At 46.2% G+C, this 23,018-nt stretch overlaps 1 protein-coding gene across 7 annotated transcripts in view; it reads left to right on the forward strand.

Annotated features, from left to right (window-relative positions):
• SH3PXD2A (SH3 and PX domains 2A) overlaps window positions 1-23,018 on the forward strand; it is a 232,194-nt gene that overhangs the window by 150,170 nt on the left and 59,006 nt on the right. For 3 of the 7 annotated variants that reach the window (XM_021399629.1, XM_021399631.1, XM_021399635.1), the window contains exons 7-8: window positions 11,091-11,138; window positions 19,834-19,965. In XM_021399629.1, coding sequence (XP_021255304.1) covers window positions 11,091-11,138; window positions 19,834-19,965 — 180 coding nt within the window. The other 4 variants (XM_021399634.1, XM_021399633.1, XM_021399630.1 and 1 more) reach the window with 4 other exon arrangements.

Genomic DNA, 23,018 nt, shown 5'->3' on the forward strand with positions numbered 1-23,018 from the left:
CTTCCTCTTGTACAAAGTGCTGTATAAACACAGCCCTTTCCTTGGCTATGATCTAATTATAAATGCTTTAACCTGCAGTCAGCTTGGAGCTTTGCTGAAGCAGCTGGGGCTCTGTGTAGGCATGGCCATTTGCTGTGGCCTGAGCAGCCACGTGGGCTGTTGCCTTGGATTTGTGGGGCTTTATGTGACATGCTGCAGAGCTGCCTTCGTATTTTCAGTCAATTGAATTATTGCTCTAGGTCCATCCCTCAGTGCTGAGGAGGCCTTGGTACAACAGTGAGGAGTGGTTAAGGCTGCCATGTTCTGCGTACCCGCAGCAAGTCATCTCGCCCAGGTTCATCCAAAGTCCCTCTGAAGCAAAAAGGGAAGGGATCACTTTCCAGAATGATTTGTCACTGCTATTAAGCAAGTGAACAGCAACTCATTTGTCACTCAAAACGGGCATTACTTCTATGCAAGCATCCAATGTGCGGTTTTCTCTCCTCAAATCAAAATAAGGGCAGAATTGCTCCAAGTCTGGTAATGGATATTTGCATGGTACATTACAAACCACAAATTAGGTTAATCCACTCTTTGAACCCTACCAGCTACCATCTGTGCATGGTGAACTAATTAACCCTTGAGACATCTCCCAATCCTGATGTGGCTTGTGAAGCCAATTTGAGGATGTTTATCCTCAGAGATGTCCCTGTCTCTGTTATGTTGTTGCTGACTACAGTAGGTTTTATAGTCCTGGAATATGATGATCTGGCCCTCTTCCCTTGCTGAGAATCTTTCTTTGGTAGTTCCTTGCTAAAGTTGTTGTCAGGTCTTTGGTCATAAAGCTGGAGTAAACAGCTGGAACCAAGCTTTTGGTGGTAATAGGGAGGTGACATGGGCTCCACAGGCTTTCCACACTGAGTCTTCATGCTCCTCTGTTTCTGAGAGAGTTCCCCTTGCTTACAGTGGGGTTACAGATAGCAAAAGATGCTGCTTCATCTTAGCTTTCAACACTAAGGAATCTCTCTACCACCTGCCTTGTAGGCAGCCAAGCCCTTATGCATACTTCAGTGTTTGCTTGCAAAAGCCCTGCTGGCCACCCCCCTTCTGAAAGCATAACAGAAACCCCACTGCTTGCTCACTCGCTCCCCCTGCCCTGACCGTCCTGGCCCCAAGCCGCTGCTTGGTGGCTTTCTCTTACTCTCTGCTCCTGTGAGGTAGGATGTCCCCACAGCGAGGGGAAATAAACTTGAAGTTTATGGCTCCATCAGCACCGCAGTGTCTCCTTTCCGTAATTGATCAGATCCTGTCTGCATTGAGCTGGCCGTGCTCTGGCTAAGCCTGCCAGCTGTAGTCTGTTTAAACAGCCCCTGTAATTGAGCACTCAGAGCATTAGCTTAGCAGCTTGCTGCAAGCCAGTGGTGCCTCAGTGGGGCTGTTGATGAGGCTTGGCTTCCTCGGCAGAGAGAAACGTCCTTCAGCACCATTCCCACATCCAGTTATTGGACTAGCAGAATGCTGCAGCACCCAGACAGCAATCTGCTTCCTTTCCCTTCTGTAGTCTAAAATGAGGAAGGATGTAAATAAAAACTTCAGAGTCCGCTTGAAGCCACTCAGAATGTGTTTTTATTGACATCTCTTTAATATTCCCTCAACGGGAGGATTAAGAAGAGTTGAGAGTTACAGCAGCTACGGAAGTGGGGCCTCCAGGGGGAAGATGAGCAGATCGCTGTAACAGTACCACAGCCCTCACGGCCTGTCACCTTGTGGGGCTGCTCCTTCAGCTGCAGCCAGCAATTGCTTCAGTACCCTAATTTCTCCTCGCTAAGGGAAACTACCTCACACACTGAGGGCACGTGTTCTGTCAGCTTTAGGGAGATGCCTTAATTGCTGTTTGTTTGAGTTATCAGGGGTGGGTTTTGTCTGCTTTCTTTTTAATAATGAAGAGAAATGGCTGAACGCTTGGCTTTTTTTTTCCTCAGTTTATAGCTGAGCTATGCTCATCCCTCCAGGGCTTAACTTCTTTAGTTGTGTCACACCACACATCCAGCCTGCGCTTATGGCTCCATGGCATGTCTTGCATGCTTTTTTTATTTTTATAAATGAGTTTTATTTTCTTAACTTCAGTTTGAACTGCCTCCTTTGAGGTAATATGGAGAAAATAAGTGGTGTGTGCTAGCCCTTCTGTACTTAATCATTCAGCAGGGTCACAAATGTGTGAGCCATTAGCTGGACCAGCATAGCTGGAGCTGTTTTTTCTCTGTCCCTAGAGCTGACCCAAGAGATAGAGCTTAATCTTTTAAATATCACTTCTGAAGGGCCCATCTGAGCATGGTACTAAAGATGTTAAAAAATATATATATCCAGTAAACTGACGTGGTAAATCCTAGTTTGAGGCAACACACTTTCTCATGTGGTGGTAAGTGCAGCAGATGTCTTGAGGCTACCAGTGCTGAGTGTGTGGGCAATATGGCAGGGAGTTGGTTACTGCTGGATGAATCCAAGCCCAGGTGATAGCAGCAGCAAAGCTAGAACGTGGTTTTCAACCCAAATGTTAGAGTCATTCTGCTCTCATTGTTCACCTCTAGCTCTGTCTCCCCATACTCCTTTTTAGAAAGCTTAAGCTAGGCAGGTTTTTGTTTGTTTGTTTGTTTTTCAGGTAGTGAATGAGGATCTAAGTTTCTCCTAGCCCATTGCAGGGTTCCAGGAACTTCTTAAACAGCGTAGCTTGGCCTTGCTGTCCTAATCCTTGCGAGAGATCTGTGGTGCAACATGGTCCCTGCAGATGAAGACACGTGCTCTTGTTTTTGTGCTGATGAATCACATGTGCGTGTTGTGTTCTTGCATTGCTGTCTGCAATCAGTCAGTGTGGCAGCAGCCATGGTGGAGTGGCTCTCTGTTGCTGTTCCCCTGCGGAAGGGAATGGCTGGAGCAGGTGGTTTGTCTGCTGTTCTTTTGTACCCCCACAAACAAGTACTGACAGGATTGCTCCTGATCAAACCCGGGATCTCTTCTCCCATCATACGATTAACCTTCCTGGCTGTATGTACTAATTACCATGTGGAATTTAAAAACAGAGCAGATTCTGGCAGAACATCTTGGTTCTCACATAGTGTTTTTCCTTTTTTTTTTTTTAAAGGAGGATAAAGGGATTTAGTAATAGAAGATGGGTAGAGTAAGCAGAAGCATAGCAACAAAGGACCAAACAAAGCTGAGTGTGTAATTACTGGGAATGTACATCCTGGGCCTGGGCCTTGTAGTTAATGACCTTAATGTGTGTCCCCAGTTCTGTTCTGGATGGTGGAGTTCCATCTTCTCATTATGAAGAACTTCAGAATTTGCTGAACTATAACTGCTGTTCAGTTTACTGGCTTTTGCCTGATGTAATAATTCCCAAAACAGCTCACTTTCTTTGCTGTTTTTTTATTTATTTTTAACAAGTCTGTGAGTTAACATGTAGCTGAAGCAACATCCACTCGCTCTTTCCCAAAGCAGGACTGTTGCTCTCTGCTCAGAGGGCTCTAAGGAAGAGCTTCGGCTGTGCCAGGCACCCTTCATCCCATCACAGCACATGTGATGCTGTTCTGCATCGCCAGGCAACATGTGACCCTGTCCAGCCCAATCCACTCTCCAATTCTGTAGCCTTCTGGCAGAAGGAAACTGATCTCTCCATTCATTCTCCTTGTTCACCACGTTTTTGAAGTCACTATTTAAACCGGAATGCTTTGGGCTTATGCCTGCAGCTACTGAAGAGAAGAGCAGATAGATAAGAACCCTTGTTCTTTGTGCACTGCTTCACTTTTCTGCTGACAAGCTGTGCAGCTTGCTGTCCTCTTCTGGGTGGCCCATATACTCGGGGAGGAAGATGGGGTAAGAGAAGAGCAGTTGTTTGTGCCTTGTGTGGTTTGGCTGCGTGGCTTTTAAACTGAAGTGTGGGGACAGGGTACAGGATCAGGGAAAGGAATGTTTATTTTCTCTGAGCTTCCCAGTTCAGGGCAGGGCTGGGCTGCAAGCATGAGGTGTGGCCTGCACGGACAGCCTGCACCCTGTGAGTGCCTCTTGGGGTGGAATGGCTCTTCTCCTGGCTTTAAGGAGCTCCATCTGCTCCTGTCCTGCCTCCTTCCTCTGTCTGTCAAGTGGCAGATGGTGTTAGCACTGCTTGCGTGGGTTTTTCCTCTCTCGCGCCCAGAGAACTGTGTGCTGTCAGGCTTTGGTTTTGGCATGTTAGGTAAGGCAGGTGTGTGCTCAGGCTGGAGTAGAAGCTGATGGGTTTTGGCTTTGATAGGGATGTGAGAGTGGGGCTGTGGGGCCTGGCCGCCTAAGGAGCAGAGCTTGGGGTGACTTCACCTCAGGCTGGCGTGACTTTCACTGTCACATTTGCGCTAGCTACATGACACGCAAAATCCACTCCGGATGGAGTGGCTCCTCTCCTGGAGATGGCCAAGAGCATTACTTCAAGGCTCTCAGTGGAGGCTGTGATGTGTGCAGCTCATCCCACTGCCACTTCAGGCAGGCTGCCCAGCCAGGCCCATGCTGCAGCATGCTCTGCTTGGCAGCGGGGCTGCTCTGCAGTGGGGGCTGACTCTGGCTGGGAGCTCTCTGGGAACTCCTACTGAACTGTGTGCAGGGACCATGACAATCATGTGGGAAGCAGTCCTTGCTTGCTGTGTGGAAAGATTTAATGCAAACTATGGCTGCCAAAACAAGAACTGCATGGCCCTGTATACTTCTGGGTTCACAAATGGGATTAGGATGAGCTTTTGCAGAAGTAAACAGAGTAGAAAACTGGAACTTGTTTTTCTGTAAGCGGGTGCTTTTAGAAAGGACAAGGGGCTGTATGAGGCTGCTTGAGTGCAGCTGGTGAGCGTGGAGCTGTGCTGTGCACAGAGCAGGCAGTCCTCTTGTCCTGCAGCTCAGGAAAGGACTCTCTGGTTGTGGATTTCTTCGCTGTAGGAGCGAGTTAGCCAGATGATGAATTTCTGAAGCACGCTCAAGTCACGTGAGAGCCAGATGGGAACATTTTCCAAGCAGCGTGTGTGGGTCCAGCATGCGCCAGGCAGCTCTGCTTACGTGGCAAGTGGGAGCAGGCTGACGTTGGTCTGCAGCATTGAGCCTGGCTGCAGCCTGGTCCTCTGCCCCCCCCCCCTGCACACAGCCCCTCTTCCTGAGGCATCAGCACCACACAGGCTGCTTCGAGCAGTGGGAAGGAGGGAGGGCTGGACTTGAGGAGCTGGTCTGAAATTAAACATCTTATTTACTGCCTGCTGTCAAATAGTCTTACTCCTGCACTTCAGCTGAATTTGCATATTGGAAGATATCACAGGTTATCAACTAGTCAAATATTTGTTGAATTGTAGCTGTTTAAGGTACTGCCTCTTCTACAGATAATATGCAGAGTAGAGGTGATGTTCTGCTTCAGGTGTGTAGGAAAAGATATCCTGCAGGGATGAGAGATTTACTTCAAACTGAGACTTCTTGCATTTTAGAGAGAGAAAAACTTAAATCTCTATATTCCTTCAAATGCTATCTATCTTAAAACAACAACAGCTTGCTTTGAACACGCTGCCTCAATGCCCTGCAGTCATAGGAATAAGGGAAGCTTATTTAAGCTGCTGTGGCAAGGAGCAGGGTGGTTACCAGGCCCATCCTGGATCAGGCACTGGGCACAAATATTGGTTTTGTTGTAGGTCCCTCTGGGGCCTGCAGGGAGAAACATCAATGGCACAATTAAACAAGATGCCTTGGGCAGTGGTGATTGAAATAACGGATCAAAACACTTGTAGCCTTTCTGTGCCAGTCTCCTGTTTCTCTGGCTATCTGTTTTTTTCCTAATTGAATGAGTTAATTGTGTGAGCTAGCGATGTGTGAAAATGGTACCAACTCAGGCTGAGGCTTATCTGAATTTTTTTTCTTTCCAAGTTATCTTATGCTTGTGTTATAGACCTACATATGACTGATGTGGAGTTGATATTAAAAGTAGGCACTTATATTCTTCAGGAGATTATTAACACTCAATATTTCTATCTTCCTCCCCAGTCCAGCACTACCATATTTTCTTACCTTCTCATTTAACCGATATCAGGCCCCAGAGGAGAAGGGGCAAAAGGAGAGAAATCTGGCAAGGCTGACAGGGATGGCCAACGGATGTGAGGGATCAGGAGTTCTGAGGTGATTTAAGAGTATGGGGAAACACTGAACATGGTGCTCTGGCTGTAGATGGGAGCAGGAATACCCCCTGTGGTATTCCCCTTTTTATTTGGGGGGTCCTCACTGAACTTCCTTCTCCTTGTGGTGGGGATGGTGGCCTGGCCTGGAGGAGGAAGTTGTCCCCAAGCTTGGTTGGACAGGGCAGAAAGGAAAGGGTGAGGGGAGAAGTGGAAGCCAAACCCCAGCAAGCAGCCCTGGAGGAGTCAGGTCTGAGTCTGGCTCCCTGTAGTTCCTTGCCTGTTCTGGGCAGTAACGTTCTGCCTGAGCACCTAGGGCAACAGCAGGGCACTCCTATTCATACCGACTTCTTGGTGTGCTTGACCTCCAACATCAGGATTGAAATGAAGGCTTAACTCCAGTTTTCCGTTCTGCCCTATGTGGGGAACATTACAGTGAACAAGGCTCTAGGCCAATTCGAAGAATTGGACAACTTCTAAGAAACAGCCCACTCTAACTCTTTCTTGCTGATTTGTCAGATTCCACTAATGAATTCACAACACCCCTATTCGTCTCTTAATGCCTTTTGCTTGGTGGAGAAGAAAAAGAATTGACTTCCCCCAGCTCTAGTTTGAGGAATCTCTGCCAGTTACTGGACCACCAGTGGAGTTCTCTGAAGCGGAGTGCAACACTGATTGTTGACTACCCAGGAAGTCCGTGTAATTTGAGTTTACTATAAGACTTTATTGCTTACTCTTTTCATCCTTCCAAGAAAGTTGGGAAGGATGAATGCCTGTGAAGTGAATCTGCAAAATGCTGAGCTGCAGCCTTACCACTGCAGTCCTTGGCTAAGTGAGCTCTTCCTCCTGAAGAGCAATGATGCCCTATGGAATTGATCCCTGTTGGAAAGGAGCAGTCACTTTCAGATGTCAGCATCTCGTCACCATGGCAACCTGTTCTTGTACTCATTTTCCCAGTATTTTATGCTGCACCCTATAGCTGCCCAGCTTTTCAGAGACTTCAGTATTCCCAGATGTTTGAGGCAGGGCTTCAAGGAAGGCAACTTCTATAGAACAGGTCATGCCTATGTAATTAAACTACTTTTATGCTCCAAAGCAAGATAGCCACATCCAGGTCCCTCATGAGGAATGTCTTTGGCCAGGATATCTCTGTGCATAGCCCTTACACCAACCCAGCTCCTCAGCTACATGGCCAGAGCTATAACCATGCTGAGTCTTAGGACCAGTATGATCCAATTAACCTCTGGGAATTACTGCAACAATATTACTGGGTGATATTTACCTTAACAAGATAAAAAGCTATACATGTACTAGGTTGAAGAAAACTGATAGCCCCAGCAGCATGCAACCTGTGAATCTTTAGTTATATGTTGCTTCTAGTCTATACAGCAGTATTAAATAGCGGATGCTGTAGTCAGTGTTGAACTGAATGTTTTAACAGTTTAACATTTCACTGGCAAAAAGGAATCCAGTATCAGTAACTGCTGCTGAGAGAGCTGTGGAGGAGAAGGAGCTGCTTTGCACCTGCTGGACCAGGACCTGGATGTGCAGGACTGATGTGAACCCTGGAGGTTGTAGCTCCTGGGCTGTGGTAGTGCCGAACTCACGCATTCAGCTCTGGCTTTTTCAGGTTTTCCTGATGTCCTCTCTGCTCTAGCTGCATGCAAGACAAATAGCCTGCTACTGAAATGAGATGAGTGGGGCTGTATCGCAAGCATAAAGCGTTAGTCCCCAGCAGTCTGGCGCCTGTTCTCTTGCCAGCAGTGGGAGGAGCAGCAAACAAACTGGTCTCAGTGGCAGCAGAAAAGCTTCTGGTGAAATCTAAACGCAATCATCTGTTTCTTGTGTTTAGTTCACCACAGCAACTGGCTTAATGAAGCCTTCAAAGCCTTTCCCCACTCTAATTCCTTCCTTTCCTCCCCACCTGAGGCTCCAGCTGACCCATCCCCAGGTCCCCACCTCAGCGGGGGCAGCTCCAAAGGGATGGGGTCCAGTAGCCACTGCCAAAGCCTGCAGTGCTGCTATTTCTGGGCACTGTGGTGGCTCTTAAGGCAGCCTCGTACTCTGCACAGCGCCTTGGCTCCTGGCTGAGCTGTAATTTATGAACCCGTGTTTCTTTTGAGCTTTTAAAAATAATTCCGAGTGGGGGGATTTGTTCTGGCTCCGGCTGAAGCTGACAGCAAGGACCATGGGGGTTGGTGTTAGGAGCCGAATCAGAATGCTGTTACCTTAGGATTGGCTTGCTTTGAGCAGGCAGTTTTAATTTCCCTTCCAAATGCTGAGATCCCACCCCACCCCCCCACTCCAAGTCATCAGAGACCAGCCGGCGCTTGGCTGTGCAGCAGAGGGGGAGTGGAGAGGCAGGAAGCAAGGGTTTGTTCATTTACCGTTACCAATCCCATTGGAAACCGGCTCCAAGCCCCATGCAGAATTCCAGAAAAACTCCTGAAGGGGAAATCCAGGGCCGTTCAAAGTTTGTGTGTTGCTGGCATGGGGGCAACACACTTTTGGGGCCCTTGACCTCCTCTCTGTGCCCTTGATCCCCCCACGGCTCTTCGTTTGAGCTCTTTGTGAAGTGGAATCCATCACTAATGTCTGATATTTTTATTATTTGTAGGAGGAACTCTTAGAAGCTGGTAGCAATTAGAGCTTAAATGTCTTGGAATAAAAAAAAAAAATCCCCAAGAAGGAAGTTTAATGCTAAGCAGATGTGCAGGAGCAGCTGAAATATGCTAGCTGCCTTCTGCTTCAGGAGCAGCCCCGTCTCCATCTCGCTGCTGTCAGGCTGGGGCAGCTGAGAAGTGCTGCAGCTTGTGTGCTGCTGCTCAGGCTGGGGAGCTGCCCCAGGGGCATGGGGGTTGTTCCCCGGTTACTACTTTAGATTGCCTTCTTATTCTGATTTAGATTGTGACTTTGACAAGGGAAGAAAACCACTTTTGGTGGTGTTTTTTTTTTAAATAGATAGAAGCTAACATTTTTATTATGATGTTGTTGTTGCACATTGTTCCATGTCAGCTATGAGAGAACACGTGGGTGTCTGTAGATAAGGCTGCTGTGGATCTGGGGCTAAGCTCCCTCCCTTCTTGGACAGGCAGATCCAGGGAAGCCCAAATCTTGTATGAAGTACAGTTTATTCTTTCTCTGTTTTTAATTGGTGGCTGTTTCAGCCTTTTGCTGCTAGCTTGTACTGGGGCAAACTGGAATCTTCCTGGTTGTTTCTATGATACATCTGCATTATTTATCACTGCAATATTCAGGTTCTTCTGTCTGGAAAAAGATCTGACAGCTGACTGACGTTCATAATCTCCTTCCTTTAGGCAGTAGGAGTTTATTCAAAAGCTCATAGACAAGTTGCTGACAACAGCTCCTTCACACCCTTTCCCGTTTGTGCCCCAACTCTGTAATAGAAACATGCTGTATATTCCCTCTGTAAGCTAGAGCATGAGTTACTCTGCCAGATGATTTCCTGTTGCACTCTACCAGTGTAGAGCCCTTTTTAATGGTAATCCAAAACAAATTATTGTAAGTTATCATGGTGTATTTTGTATTGGATTGTGACAGTGGAGTGCATGGGTTTTGGGGCTAGATGGTTGGAGTTTTCAGTATTTTTCCAGTGGTCACTACTGAGAACTTAATGAAAAACAAGGCCAAATCTAGCTGACCTCCTGTGTTGCTCTAACGCGATGAAGATTGGGGGCCTGATATAAAGGAAGAATTTAAAAACCTTGCCACTCCCATAGTGCTAAGGAAATGCAGCAAAGTGTTTCTTGGAGCTCTGGTTTCCAGTGGGAATGTCTGAAAGCTCTTTCTTTTGCTTTATATTGTAACTGAGAAATCGCTAGCACATACATACTAGGAATCTTTTACTGATTGATTGGGTTTTTTGGCTGTCATAATGATATTCTGTGGGTCAAAAGACAGTAACAAGTCAAATAAGCAAGGGTGCCAGTATAGAGTGATCCTCTCTCCAAGTAACTGCAGGGTGCATCTTCCCTGCTGTTACTCTGATTAGACCAGAGCTAGGTTCATTATTGTTAGAAGGCTTTAAAAATCATGTTTTTGGAGTTGCTTGTCAGAATTCTGGAAGTTCTTAGCCTATCGTATGAAAACCTGCCCTTGCATTTTCTCCCAGGCAATGTGAGAGTAACAGGTTTGCCTGTGTTCCCTCATCCCACAGAATGGGAATGTTTACTGGTTCTTATTTTGAAATGGGGGCAAACCTGATAACTTTAGAAACATGTTTCCAGTATGTTTAAAAAAAAAAAAAAAGAGAGAGAGAAACATTTGAAGATTATTCCCAGAATCCCAAGCCAGGTATTTACACCTAATTTCATGGAGGGGGAGGGAAAACTTTTGACCTTGTTGATAGCAATTGTATTAGCTTTTTCCTTTAGCCGGGTTTCTGGCACATGTTTTTTGGCTAAAAATGATATTTCTATTTGTGCTTTGAATATACCTTCATATGAGCTCTGTACTCTTCCATGGAGCCTTATTTGTCTATTGTTACTTTTCTTAATGTAGTTCCAGGGTAACAAAATTCTTGCATGTGTTGAAGTTCCATCTCTGTGAGTTGCCTGTTGGTCTTACGGGGCTCATTAACAGCTGTAAAGCTAAATATGTTTTTCAGGTCTGAGGCTTAATGAGTCAAACTGTCTCTTGGTATGTATTTCCTGTCCTACTGGGAATAAGCTCAGAGTATATCTTACTTGGATTTCAAATTTGAAGTACTATGTGTCAGTTTCATAAGTTCACTAACTTTTGTTTTAACTGGGTAGTTCTTATGACTTGACCTTTAAGCAAGTCCCCATCATGCTGACAACTCTAAAGAAAAAGTTAACATTTCTTTCGAATCTGTTTTAACTAACTTTCAAACTTGCTGATATGATTGTTTTCTTCTTTCTCTAATTACTTCCTCTTTTTATGCCTGCCCTCTTCTTGGATTTCCAGTTTGGATGTCCAGTTTGTCTGAGACTCCAAAAAAGGGTGTCGCTCCAGGTAACTTCTTGTGCCTTGGTGTTCTGCATGCTATTGGAAAGAAAAGTCTGCATTTCAAATCCTGTATGGTTTTGGGATTGTGTTGAGTGTGGGTCTGTGACTATGAATTCACTGTCTCTGGCAGTGAATATCCAGGATCTGTTGTGTACTTGTGTTGGTTTTTCGTGATGCATGATTTGGCTTCTGCCTCACCCTGATGCTTCCACAAGCAGTAGATGGCATTTTGCTGTGTGATATTTCCCTCACCCAACTCCCTCTCTACAGCACACAGCAGTTTTCCTTCTTGTGGTGGGCTGACCCTGTCCAGCAACAATGCACCTGCACAACCCCTTGTTAACACTGAGGGATAGGGGAGAGGAGAGAGCAAAACTGAGGAAACTTGTGGGTTCAAGTAAAGGAGATGAATGTGTCAGTGTGCTGTTTGTTCTTCTGAAATGCTCTCTTGCTTTTCCACAGTAAGTAGAAAGGGTGTCTTATGGAATAGATGGGATGGAGGAAGATGCAGAAACTACAAAAATTGTTATGGGCACACAAGGAGGGAGGAGGGATCAGGGACAAGACTTCTAGGTGAGGTTGTGTTAGCCCAATACAAAGCGAAAGGTAAGTTTTAGAGTAAAAGGAATTAGGTCCTCTCCTGAGTAACTAGTGGACTTATCTGCTGGAGAAGATTCTTTCATCCTCCTCAAGCTTGAAGTCCATGGCTAGTGATACTTCCTTCTCTGTGAAGGATACAGGCAGTAAGACCACATATAGGTCTCAAACCAAGGAAGAATGGAGATGTCCCTGCTGCTTTCCATGCGAATGGTAAATATCCAAGCTGATGCCCTGATCAAACCCTGTGAGCAAAATCCCACCGTCCTCAATGGATGAATGCTTGCTAGGTGGAGGCTATTGGCAAGTAATGCAGTGATTTCAGAAATGCTGGCCTAGACAGAAGTTCAGTACACCCCCTGGGGGATGTTCTCACCACTCTGAGCAGAACAGGTCTGATCTTAGAATGGTATTTGGACATAACTGCACAAAAATATCTGAAGTATTTGGTCACAGGAGCCTGGTGGTTAATTGGTCATCAGGAGCTCAGACAAACAGAATGAGAGTGAGCGGGGGGCAGCATGTTGAGAAGAGGTGGTATTGCTTGGAGAGAGTGGCAAAGAGCCCTCAGGTGGCCTGGTTTGGAAGTAGGGAAGGTGAGGGAGATACAGGGTTGGTTTTCTCTGGTTTTCTGCATCTCTTGGGACTGCTTTATATTGTGGTCTGTAATAAAGCAAATAGAATAACCAAGGTTTTCTGAAGAAAGAGAAGGTGGAATCTTAATAAATACAAATTCCTTCTCTTCTGTTGCTAAATGCGTGTTGCTGGTTTAGCTTCAAAAGCTGTGCATGATGAAAGGGTAAATTGTGATTAACTGCACTGTGTAGTGCTCAAAGGGAAATGTTAATACACAGTTCTGCTGAGAAGTCTTCTGGTGCACCTGCCCAGGTCTCTAGCTCCCCAGGCTGTTCCAGTTCATGTGGTCATTCAGCTGATTTTTCATTCAAATGAATCCACACCTCCAACACTGCTACTCTTCAGATCAGATCTGCTGAGGGTTGTATTGTAATGTGACAGAGTTAAAAGCCTAAGCTCGAGGTCTTTATCCTTGTGGTATCAATCTGTGTCTTAGAATGCTGAAGACTGGAAAAGAAGCCAGTTTGGTGCTGTCCTGGCACCCCTACCCTAGGACATGAACCTGCTCTATTAAATGCAGACTTCAGCCAAGGGTTACAAGTGGATTAATTTCCTACTTTGGAAGAAGATGGGTATCACACAGCCAGACTGTGAGAAGAGCCACAGTGGGATTTAGTGGGTATCTCTGAGTGCAGGCCAACAGGAATGTAGAGCATCACACAGCTAGGCAGCCTTCCTCCCCTTCCCATCATTGCAACCTGGCACCCTCCTGCCAGTAGGGTGGCTGGGGACAACCCAACTACTGTTACATTCCTTGGCTAGTTGGCTTTGTGCGGTGTGGAGTAATGTGGATGTGTTGCCACGCTGAGCATGACTGGGGTGAGTGCCAAAGTACATAGGTGACTTCAGCCCGGTGGAGGACCCTGTCTAGCAGCTGTGTGAAAATCTCCAAATGGTTTAACAGATCTGTGTGCAAAATACTTCAGTTTTCTTAACTGTTGCTACCTGTAACCTAGTTGGTTGGAACTGCCGTTCAGAAAGCCAACTTTCCAAGAAGGAGTGGAAAGAGGACTCAACATTTTTTTTTTTTTTTCCTTTCGCCCTCCTGGCTCTAATTTTTCTTGGCTCTACCTTAAAACTCAGCAGATCAAAAATAAAAAGAATAAAAAAATCCTAACAAGCTGCAGTTGGCAAAGGCCAGCACCAAACTTCTCTGTCAGGATTTTGTTGGAAATGCTGCTGAGGACTCTGAAGAAGGAAGAGACTAAAGTGGAGTGCTCACTTGAGAGTGTGCCGGGCATTTACCAAGGGCCAAGCTGCTCCTGATGTTCTGTCTGTGGGATTGGGTTTTGCTGCTAGTTTAGCTGTGCGTCAAGCACATCCAGTGCTGGAAGCTAGTCTGCCTTAAAGCTGCCACTTGTCCCACAGTCTTGACGGCTCAGCCAGATCTTGCCTCTTGGAAAAGCTAGAAAATACTGTGCGTCCCTTTCACTGGGGAATGGATCCAGGAGAGAGGCTATTTTCTGCTGCCATGATAGCAAGCCATGTTCCCTTCTTGATGACTATGTATGCTATTGGCTTGGGCTCCCTGTAGCTGTTTGTAGCAGCAGCCTATTGGGCCAGGAAGGATTCTGCATGGCTCATGGAGCTGCCATCTGTGCCAGGTCTCTGCATGTGTAGCTGGAATTCATAATGCTTGGAGTTGTAGCTGCTCTGTGTGCAAGCTATTGCCCCATGCACTAAAAGTGTAGTGTGTATACTTCCTGTGGACTTGATGAAAGTGTATGTATGAATACTCACTCACAGAGAAACTCCTTGTGCATTAATTGTGGCCCCTAACTTGGGATGAGGGGGTTTGTGTACTGACTTGACCATCCCTGATAGTGCTCAACCCTGTGTTACTCTCAGGCGTTGACATTCCGGGTGTTGGACAAGGTTTTAGGCAGAACTTCTTTTGGCTTTGAGTTTAAGTTACTTGATGAACAGATCTAAGCTCTCCCATTCTTCGTTTAATCCTCTCTGTTTAACAGCAGGGTGTCACCTGCTTCTGAAACTCTTCTCAGAAAACATGATCAAATTGCTTAGTCCTTAGTAAAAGAACTACCTAGCTGATCTCAGAATGTGAGCTGCCAGAACAATGGAGCATTAATAACCCATCTGATATCCTTCTGCAAATATTTGTTTTCCTCTATAATGAGACGAAAGGAATTCTGCCAGCTTTATTGCTAAGACCCAGAGACTGGAATGGAATTGTACTGTATTATTTTAGTTGTTATACGTGGTACTGAAGTTCTATTTCTCCCCGCTAAAGCTTTGCAGCTCAGGACTGTTACACCAAGAGCTGTTGACTTCTGAAGTTCAGTGCTGCTAGAACTGGGGGGGACCCTGCCTACCAGAAAGGATAGGGATTGATCCCCTTTCTTATTGATGCAAGCTGTGAGTGGCCTCTGTGACTCCTTGGCATGCAATTAGAGCCTGAATTTTGTGAAGGGGTTGAAGAGGGACTGACTGGAGTGTAGGAGTGTCCAGGAGATGAGTCAAGGAGTGATTCTTTAGAGTATATATAGAAAACTGGCTAGGAGTAGAACCTACTTTTGATCTGAATCCATACTGTTCCCAAGGAGATTTGTAAGAAGCTCTATCGGTCTCATTCCACTGCTTACTCTAGGAGTTAGTTATTTTAGGAACTGCTGTTGAGTCTGCTCTGGGATCCTGAGGTCTTGTGTAACCCCGTGTGCTTTTCATATTAAAGTATTTTTCATCCCGTGAGCAGAATAAAAATTGCTTAGCCCAATTTTTAGTCTCTCTATCTTGATATACTTAGGGATGTATCATTGGCAGAAGGCTCCAAGAAAACATGCAGATACAATGTGTTTATTTCCCACAGAGGCAAGGAACTTCTGATAAGAAAAAACAAGAGGTAAGGGTTTTAGTTAGACAAAGAAAATCCATGTGTTTAAAGTTGAGGATGTGGTTGTTGAGATGGGATGGTCTGATTGGAGGATTTTAAATGGGCTTGCTGCTGTTCCGGGTACTCTTTCTTTTCTTCACCGCCTGCTCTCAACTTTCTCCAGAGGAATTTCCCCGAGATATGTGATGGGTTACCCTAGAAGAATTTTCTTTAAGAAGAAACCGTAGCTCTAGATACAAGCCATCGCAGTTCCTCCTGGGAAGCGTGTGACTCCGCTGTGCTGCCGCGTGGCAAGCCGTGGCGCTGGGCTGCCTTCTGCCAAGTGCCCTCGTGCAAACCCTGTGTGTGCCCACTGCACCCAGGTCTGGGAAGGAGGACTACCTGCCAGCTGGTTACTCAGCTGTGATTCATGCTCGTGGCGTTCACCGAACGTTTGTGGTTTTGGCTCTTTTCAAAACTTCCACTGACCAGCCCAGTCCTACTTCATTTAGTCTGCATCTGTAAACACTTGATTGATAATCAGAAAAGGGCGATATAAAGTCCAGCACGCTGTACGGATTAAAAGAGTAGACATGTTTATAGCCTGATAACAACGGAGTACTCTGGCAAAGATCAGGAGTCTCAGATTTCCATATCCAGATGATTTTATTTTTGGAGTCCACTTGGTGGTTTTAATTTTTGGCTATTGCAAAACCATCATAGGTCTTAGCTGTTGCAACACGGAGGAGGAAGGAGCCGCTTGGAACGGGAGCTCTGTGCTCTTATTTAGGAGGCTGTCCCACAGTCGCTGGGCTCTGAGTACCGCAGGAGGAACGATGCTCTCTCCCCGCTGCCTGGAGAGGGGGTCAGGGCGCAACAGTGTCACTTCGTAGTGCCAGCTCTGGGGGTATGGACAAGCTCCGATGACATTTCTGCCCAGCCCCAAGAAGGTAATCGCAGAGGTGAGGAGCGGGAGGATTGTAAAGTGGAGCCCTATGGAGAGGAGGAGGGCTATCCTCAAGACTTTAACCAGGAAACGGACTCAAGGCAAAAATAAACGGAGAGGCAAGCAAACTCTTATTTCAGCCAGCAATCTGTCGTGCGCTCTGCTCTCGGGAGGGCTTGCAAGTTGGAACTGAACTGAAATACTAATTCTGCTTTTATTGGGGAGGGTTGGAAGGGAGCTTTACCTGGCACATCAGCCTTATCCTACCCTCTGCTCTGCTCTCCATTCTTCCTGCCTGTACTGAAGAGGCTTTCAAAAAGCGGGGCTGTGATATTCACGGGGCACTGCAGTGTGCATGTGAGCTTGCTGGGAATCCTGCCCTGCTCTGTGGGGCTCACGCTGTGCAGGTGTGATCCTGGGGATCCCGAGCCTTGCTGAGGAGTCATTTATCTAAAGATGCCTGTCAGGGGTGGAGGACTGAGGAGGGCTGAAGTTTGTACCTTGCTGGCTGTGTCTGAAGGGAGTAATGTAACAGCTGAAACCAGCCTGCCCAGATAATGTGTAAGGCTTCAGATTACTGGAAGAAGCTGTTCCCATCTCTTCCAGCTCTCTTCCTTCCTTTGCTGTTGAAGTCTTTCCCACTGTACTGTATCTGATTCTGGGAGAGTACCCTCGGGGAGCTGCAGGGCTACCCTCCACGTGTCCACGTGCAGCCCTCCAAATTTAAAGCAAGGTGGGTTGATCTGCTATAGCTGTAAATGAACAGGCTTATTTGACCTTCATTACTTGCTAGACCAAGGAGTTTATCTTTTTTTTTTTTCCCCACCTTAACAGGAGCCCTGTAACACTTGAACAAGCTTCTGTTAAAATGGTCTCTTAGTTGTAAGTGTTGCACAAGACACTGTAGTGATGAAGAAGTCCTCCTGTGCAGAATACCTTATCTAAGACAGGACAGGGTAGACTGCTGAGTTTCAGATATCTGAATGCAGATAGGCTGTACCTTGCTTTTTTTATTTTTTAATATTTTTTTATTTTTAGAGAGTTGCGGAAGTGGGTTGGCAGTGCTCCTTCTCTGGGTTTGCTGGCTGGGGCCCTCCCCTGGCACGTGGTCCCTGGCTCAGCATGGGTGGCTTGTGTGGGATGTCTGCCAGCCTGCACTCCGGCCATGTCCCCGCTTTGTTCCCAGCAGGGACACGTGTACCACACGAGCACTGCTCCCGCCACCAAGGCCCTGCTGTCTGGTGGTTTTTGTCCTATGACAACCGCCTAGGAGACAGAGAGGACGTGTGTCTGTTCAGCAAGTAGCTTTGTGAGTGTCCTTTTCTCCCTTTGCAACTCTTTGGTCCCACCTTTTGCCTTTCTTTGCACGCTGAAGTCTTTGCACGTGTATAAATACACTGCCATGATGGCTTTTGGTTTTGGTTAGAGAATCTTAAGGCAAAAATGAAGTGGGGGATGTAGGCATTGCTTGCTTAAATAAGGCGAAGGAAGATGCTGCTACTGCTGCTGCCCCTTTCCAGACTGGAGAAGGGACTGTGTGGGAAGCAGGGAAACAGGGGAAGGCATCTCCTCACACTCCTGATAACCCAATTAACACTTGGTGAAAAACTGTACAATAAATCTTAACGTTGTCAGTTTACTGCTTTCTCCCCCTATTCCTACAGCTGGCTGTGGTTCAGCCATCCACAGAAGAGCTAAATCTCTTAAACACAAGCTTCTAGAGGAGATGACTCCTCTTTAAAGAAAATTAACCTATGGAACATGAGAACAGTCAGAGGCATGCTTAGGAAGCACGGAAGTCATCTAATTTTCTGGATTTCTTAAGACCAGCCCGAGGGGAGGCATTGTGATAGTGTTTCCTTTCAGGAAAATGTTAAATTAATTGTTTTTGTTTAAGGATCTTCATTGTACAGGATGCTGTTCTAATGACTGATGCGCTCTTTATCTCTCTTTTGGCAGGGGTGCTAATTATTTGTCTGCAGAATTAGTTTGCATCTGCAGTTCAAATACGTACAAGTGTGCTGCTTTTGGAACTGCAACACAACACTGAGCATCCTGTGCTTAGCTATTAGTCCCCTGACTTGTCCGGTGGACAGCTTCAGACCGTGCTGCTTCCTTCCTGTCTCTTGTAGCCAATTTGTCTTCAGAGATTGAGGAGACCTGGAGCCTGCTCCTGGCTCTGCCCCCGTCACATGAAATGGGACTTTCAGCAGGTCGTATATCTGCTGCTGTCTCCCCTCTCCATCTGCATCTTAATCTAGAGAGACAGGAACTGCCTCTTACTATGTAAAAAGTATGATATACTGTTGGCCCAGACAGCTCTGCCTTTATAGACAATGCTGCAATTCAGGAAACCTGTAAAATAATTTTGCATGAAGGCATGTGTCTGGTGGCTCTTAGCACAGAAATCCAAGGTGCTTTTTGTTCTGCTCTGACACTTTGAAGGATGTGTTTCTGAGGGAAAATTAAGAAACTTTGAGGTTTTCATGACCTTCCAAGGCAGTTTCCAGGCAGAAGCAGTGCTGTGGTGCCTGTGTTTGGAGGAGCAGAGTATGAGCTGTTTTTGTTGCATCAGAGCCGAGCCACATCCCGTGCAGCGGCGGCAGCACTGGGATCCCCCCGTGCCTGGTGCAGCAGTGTGCCTGCCCTGCCCAGAGTGCACGGTTTTGATTTGGGGGTAGAATAATCAGAAATCAAAAAAGAGGGGAGAAAAAAAACCACCCAAGAAAGACTTGAGGACTGCAGGGGAATGGGAGAAAATGGTTATTTTGCACTTTTTTCATTTGTGTTTGCATGAGAGCCTGCAGCCATTCATTAATGGCTCTGACAGCCTAGAACCTTCAGTACAAAGGAGAAACAGACAGGGAGGACTGGCTAAAAGAGCTCCAAAAAGGCACTGAAGGGCAATGGAGAGGGAAGTGGGACGCACCGTGCCTGGCCAGGGACGCCGCACTGTGCCCTGCTCCGAGGCTGCTGCTGCACTGGGGAATGCGGAACCGCGGAGCTGGCGTGGGGGCAGGCAGGGGGTGGCCGTGTTTTAGCAAGGATCTGGCGCTATAACTTTTTTCTTCTGTTTCAAGTAAACACTCCTCCCTGCCCTCCCCTCTCTCCCTCCACCCCACCTCCCTCTCTTTCAATCCCGCTCATGTGTTTCTATTTAAGGGCTGCAGTGCAGACGAATATGATTGGCATCTACAGCCCCCTTTTGACTTTCAGCTCAAGCCTTTAGAGTGGAGAAGGAGCTGAGACGCCAAGGGGAGAGCTGTTTTTCTTTTGGTTTACTGGGGGGATGGCTCAGCTGTGGATTTATGCTGCTTCTGCCCAGGATTTTTCTCTCTGAATGGGAGCAAGGATTGTGGAAACCATGTTGGGAAGAGGTTTATTTTCAGAATCCATCATGAAACTTTGTGACTAAATCGCTGTATTTTCAGCTCCTCTTCAAAAAAAAAAGTTTTTTTCCTCCCCTTTTTCTTCTTCTTCTCTCCAATGTCCCTCTGTGCTGCTGGGTTGTGGGCCAGAGGAGGCTATTTCTATATGGCCAGCCATTTGGGGATATGCTGCGAGCCAAGGTTGTTTGCTGATTCGCTTGGCTCTGGTGACAACTTGGCCTGTCGTGACTCGGATGGACGGAGGTCGCTCTCGAGGAGCCATGGCTGGAAGCTGGCTTACAGCTTGCTTTTTCCCTTCCCCAGGTGCTGATGCTAGCTCTGAACCCATGATCCTGGAGCAATATGTGGTGGTGTCCAACTATGAGAAGCAGGAGAACTCTGAGATCAGCCTCCAGGCTGGAGAAGTTGTGGATGTCATAGAGAAAAATGAAAGCGGTAAGATGATTTTGTTGCTCGTCCCTCTTCCAATGGTCAGATTTTTTCCATGTGTTCCTGTTCTTTCAGTTTCTTCACCACTGCTTGTAGCCGTACGTTAGCTCCATCTGGTACAGTTACTATGTCTGGCTGAGGATGTTGAAGTTTCTCAATGTTGATTTGGGCTGGGGGCCAAATGTTGCCTTCTACTGTAAGAATGTTTCATGGGTTTTATGTGTTAATTAGTTGAAGTACACTATGAAGTACAAAATGAAGGTGAAGGAGAGAAGGGTCTGCAGCTAATGAAGCTGATGTATAGTAAATGATATAGTTGCCCTGCTGTCTCTTTGAGTCTCCGTCAGCATTTCCATTACTAACTCCCCTTTTTGGAGGATTTGTAGGATGAGAGCTTAAAAACTGCTTGGGATGAAACTTGGCTTGACAGCTTAGCCTGTGGCCCAGAGCTCAGTGGGGAGGGAAGGGAATGTGCGTAGATAAATACATGGCCGTGCACAGCTTCAAAACTTCTCGCAGAAGCGTTAATTGGGGAATTTAGAGGCAAGGAGGCAGAGCCTATCATGTAAAAGCAAGATGAAATCCCTTCTTCTGCCATCCATGCAATAACCAGCTTGCACTTGGAAAATGAGATTCTTGGCAAGCGTTTGTATAGATGTCTTTTGTGTGCTTTAACTCTTGGATGCCTGCTTGCTTGGAGTCAGCCTAAACAAATGTATGAGACTGTGTACATGGTGGAGCAGGTTAGCAGCTGGTTTAAATAACTGCCTGTCTTCAGCAGCTCCCCTCCTCCCTCCAGCTCTCCTTGTGCATTAATCCAGAGCAGTTGTCCAGGGCTATTCTCCAGCCCACTCGTGACTTCTGTGTCCTCATCCAGAGGAGCTGCTGGCATTTGGAGCAGTGCTTGCGAGGCTCGTGCTGTGGGAGCTCCGCACGCAGGCTCTCCAGGGCGGCTGGCTCTGGAGCGTGCTGGCGGGGGAACCGGGGCGCCCTGGTCAGGGGCTCAAGTCTGTTTCCCAGAGCTCTGAGTCAGTTTGTCCATAATGATGGTCATGCGTTGTATTTATGTCTTTCTTTTAATGCAGTGGTAATTTCTCTGCTGTGTGAAAGCCTAATGCTGGCTTGGCTGTGTGAAGCACTCAGTTGCTGGCCAGTGACTTAGCGTGGTGTCCAAAGGGATAGTGTGCAGAAATGCGCTCGCTTGGGTGAACAGAAATGCCCATCTTCTGGGCAAAACAAGTAAAAACCAAAATGCTAATTTGCCTCACTTCAAAGCTCTCATTGTGATTGAGAGGGAAAGAAGTCTCGGTTTCTTCAACTATCTGGACTAATGGACAAGCCTCCTCCCTTCTGAGTCTGAGGGCTTCTCATTGTCAATAGTGGGTGTTACTGGTGTCAGAACAAGCCTTGTTATTGTGGCAACTTGTGTTCATATCCATGATATCCCTGGTTTTGATAATGGCTTATGGTACCAAGGGAATTGGGTTGTTAAATAATGCAAGAAGTGCCTCTGAATTTCAAATTACAGTTCCCTTGTGCTTTGTTTTAATGTGGCCTCTCTGCCTTGCATAGTTCACAGTGTATTGTACTGAACCACATGGTATGTGGAGATGCAAAAGGGTTTGATTTTTAAGTAGTGGGTCCAGAAATGTGACTTTAAGGAAGCATCCTTGAACTTGGGTTACAGTCGTTGAGACCATATTCTGATGCTTAGCAGGTAGGTCTCATGATGCTCATATAAATAAGGAGAATTATGAAGGATTGGGCTCAATGATCATGCCTTTATGAGAAACATGTCACCAGTCAGTGATGTACAAAGCATCGCTTGCTTTGGATGCTTCTCTAAACTGATCTGGCAAGGAAATATTTCAGTTTTCCCAAGAACAGGACTCTAAATGTACACTCTAACTCTCTCCTAGGCTAAGGATACCACAGGAATGACTTCAATACTTTGAATTCTTGTCTCTTCAGCTGAAACTGGAAATGGCATGTAATGGAACTAGCTGAAATTTTCTGAAGTCTAAGCTTTTTAGGCTTGCAACTTGGTTTGAATGTGGATATCTGTTTAGTGTAGGCAAACATGTCTAGAATATGTGGTTATGACTTCTAAGAACATGGGGATACACTTCTTTTTTTTAAAGAAAATAAGATAATTTGGACTATACATGTAGGTGGCAATTCACCTTACTGTGTGGTTGTATTGTCTTCAAAGGTGTTATGAAACTAGAGCTGTGATTGTGTAAATTAAGCTCATTCTCCTCCCAAACCCAGCAAGCAGCGATGAAGCAAGGTGTTAGATATATCACTGCAGCAGCGATAGTGTCAGCAACGAACTTTTGCCATGCATAACTCCTCAGGACAGGAGGAAAGAATGACTAGATAGCTTGTTAGCTACAGGCATGACGTCCCATTAGACTGAATAGTGTGTCTTGAGTGAGGTGATGGTTCTGCTGGGCAAATGCTCCAAACTTCCTTGGTGTATACCTGCATAAATGGGTGTGGGTTTTTTAGAGGGGAGAGGGAGGAGTTTGTTTTTTCAATCTGTACTTTGGGAAAGCTAAATAGGAAAAGGCATGGCTGACTGCTTGATTTTTAAAAGCCTTGCTTTAATAGAGTTATACGTTAATGCCTAGGGATGTGTTAATAGTTCTTTTGTTTTCCAGAGTGGGAGGCTGAGGTTGGCTCTGTTGCACAGCTTTGTAGGGAAGAAACAACTTGGGTTTACTGGCCAGATGGCCCTTGCACAGTGATGTTCAGAAACTGTTTCCAAACGATGGTGCTTGTTTCAGGTCCTACTGAAGGTTTTCTTCTGAATGCTTCTAGGACCTGAGCTAGTTACCCACTCCCTGTTTGCCTCCAAACTGTGCATCCCTCTGGAGGGAAATACACCCTTCTTTCTAAGGTTGATGTATCAGGTAGAAGCAGGGAGGAATAAAATCCTCCAGTGTATCGTATATTGAATTCTTACCTGGTTATTATCCATTAGGTTAACTTCATGTTAAGTGTGTTACATTTACTGTGTAGCATTATTCGGTGTTACTTTTGCCACATAAGCAATG

The sequence above is a fragment of the Numida meleagris genome, chromosome 5 (assembly GCF_002078875.1).
Source record: "Numida meleagris isolate 19003 breed g44 Domestic line chromosome 5, NumMel1.0, whole genome shotgun sequence".
NCBI lineage: Eukaryota > Metazoa > Chordata > Aves > Galliformes > Numididae > Numida > Numida meleagris.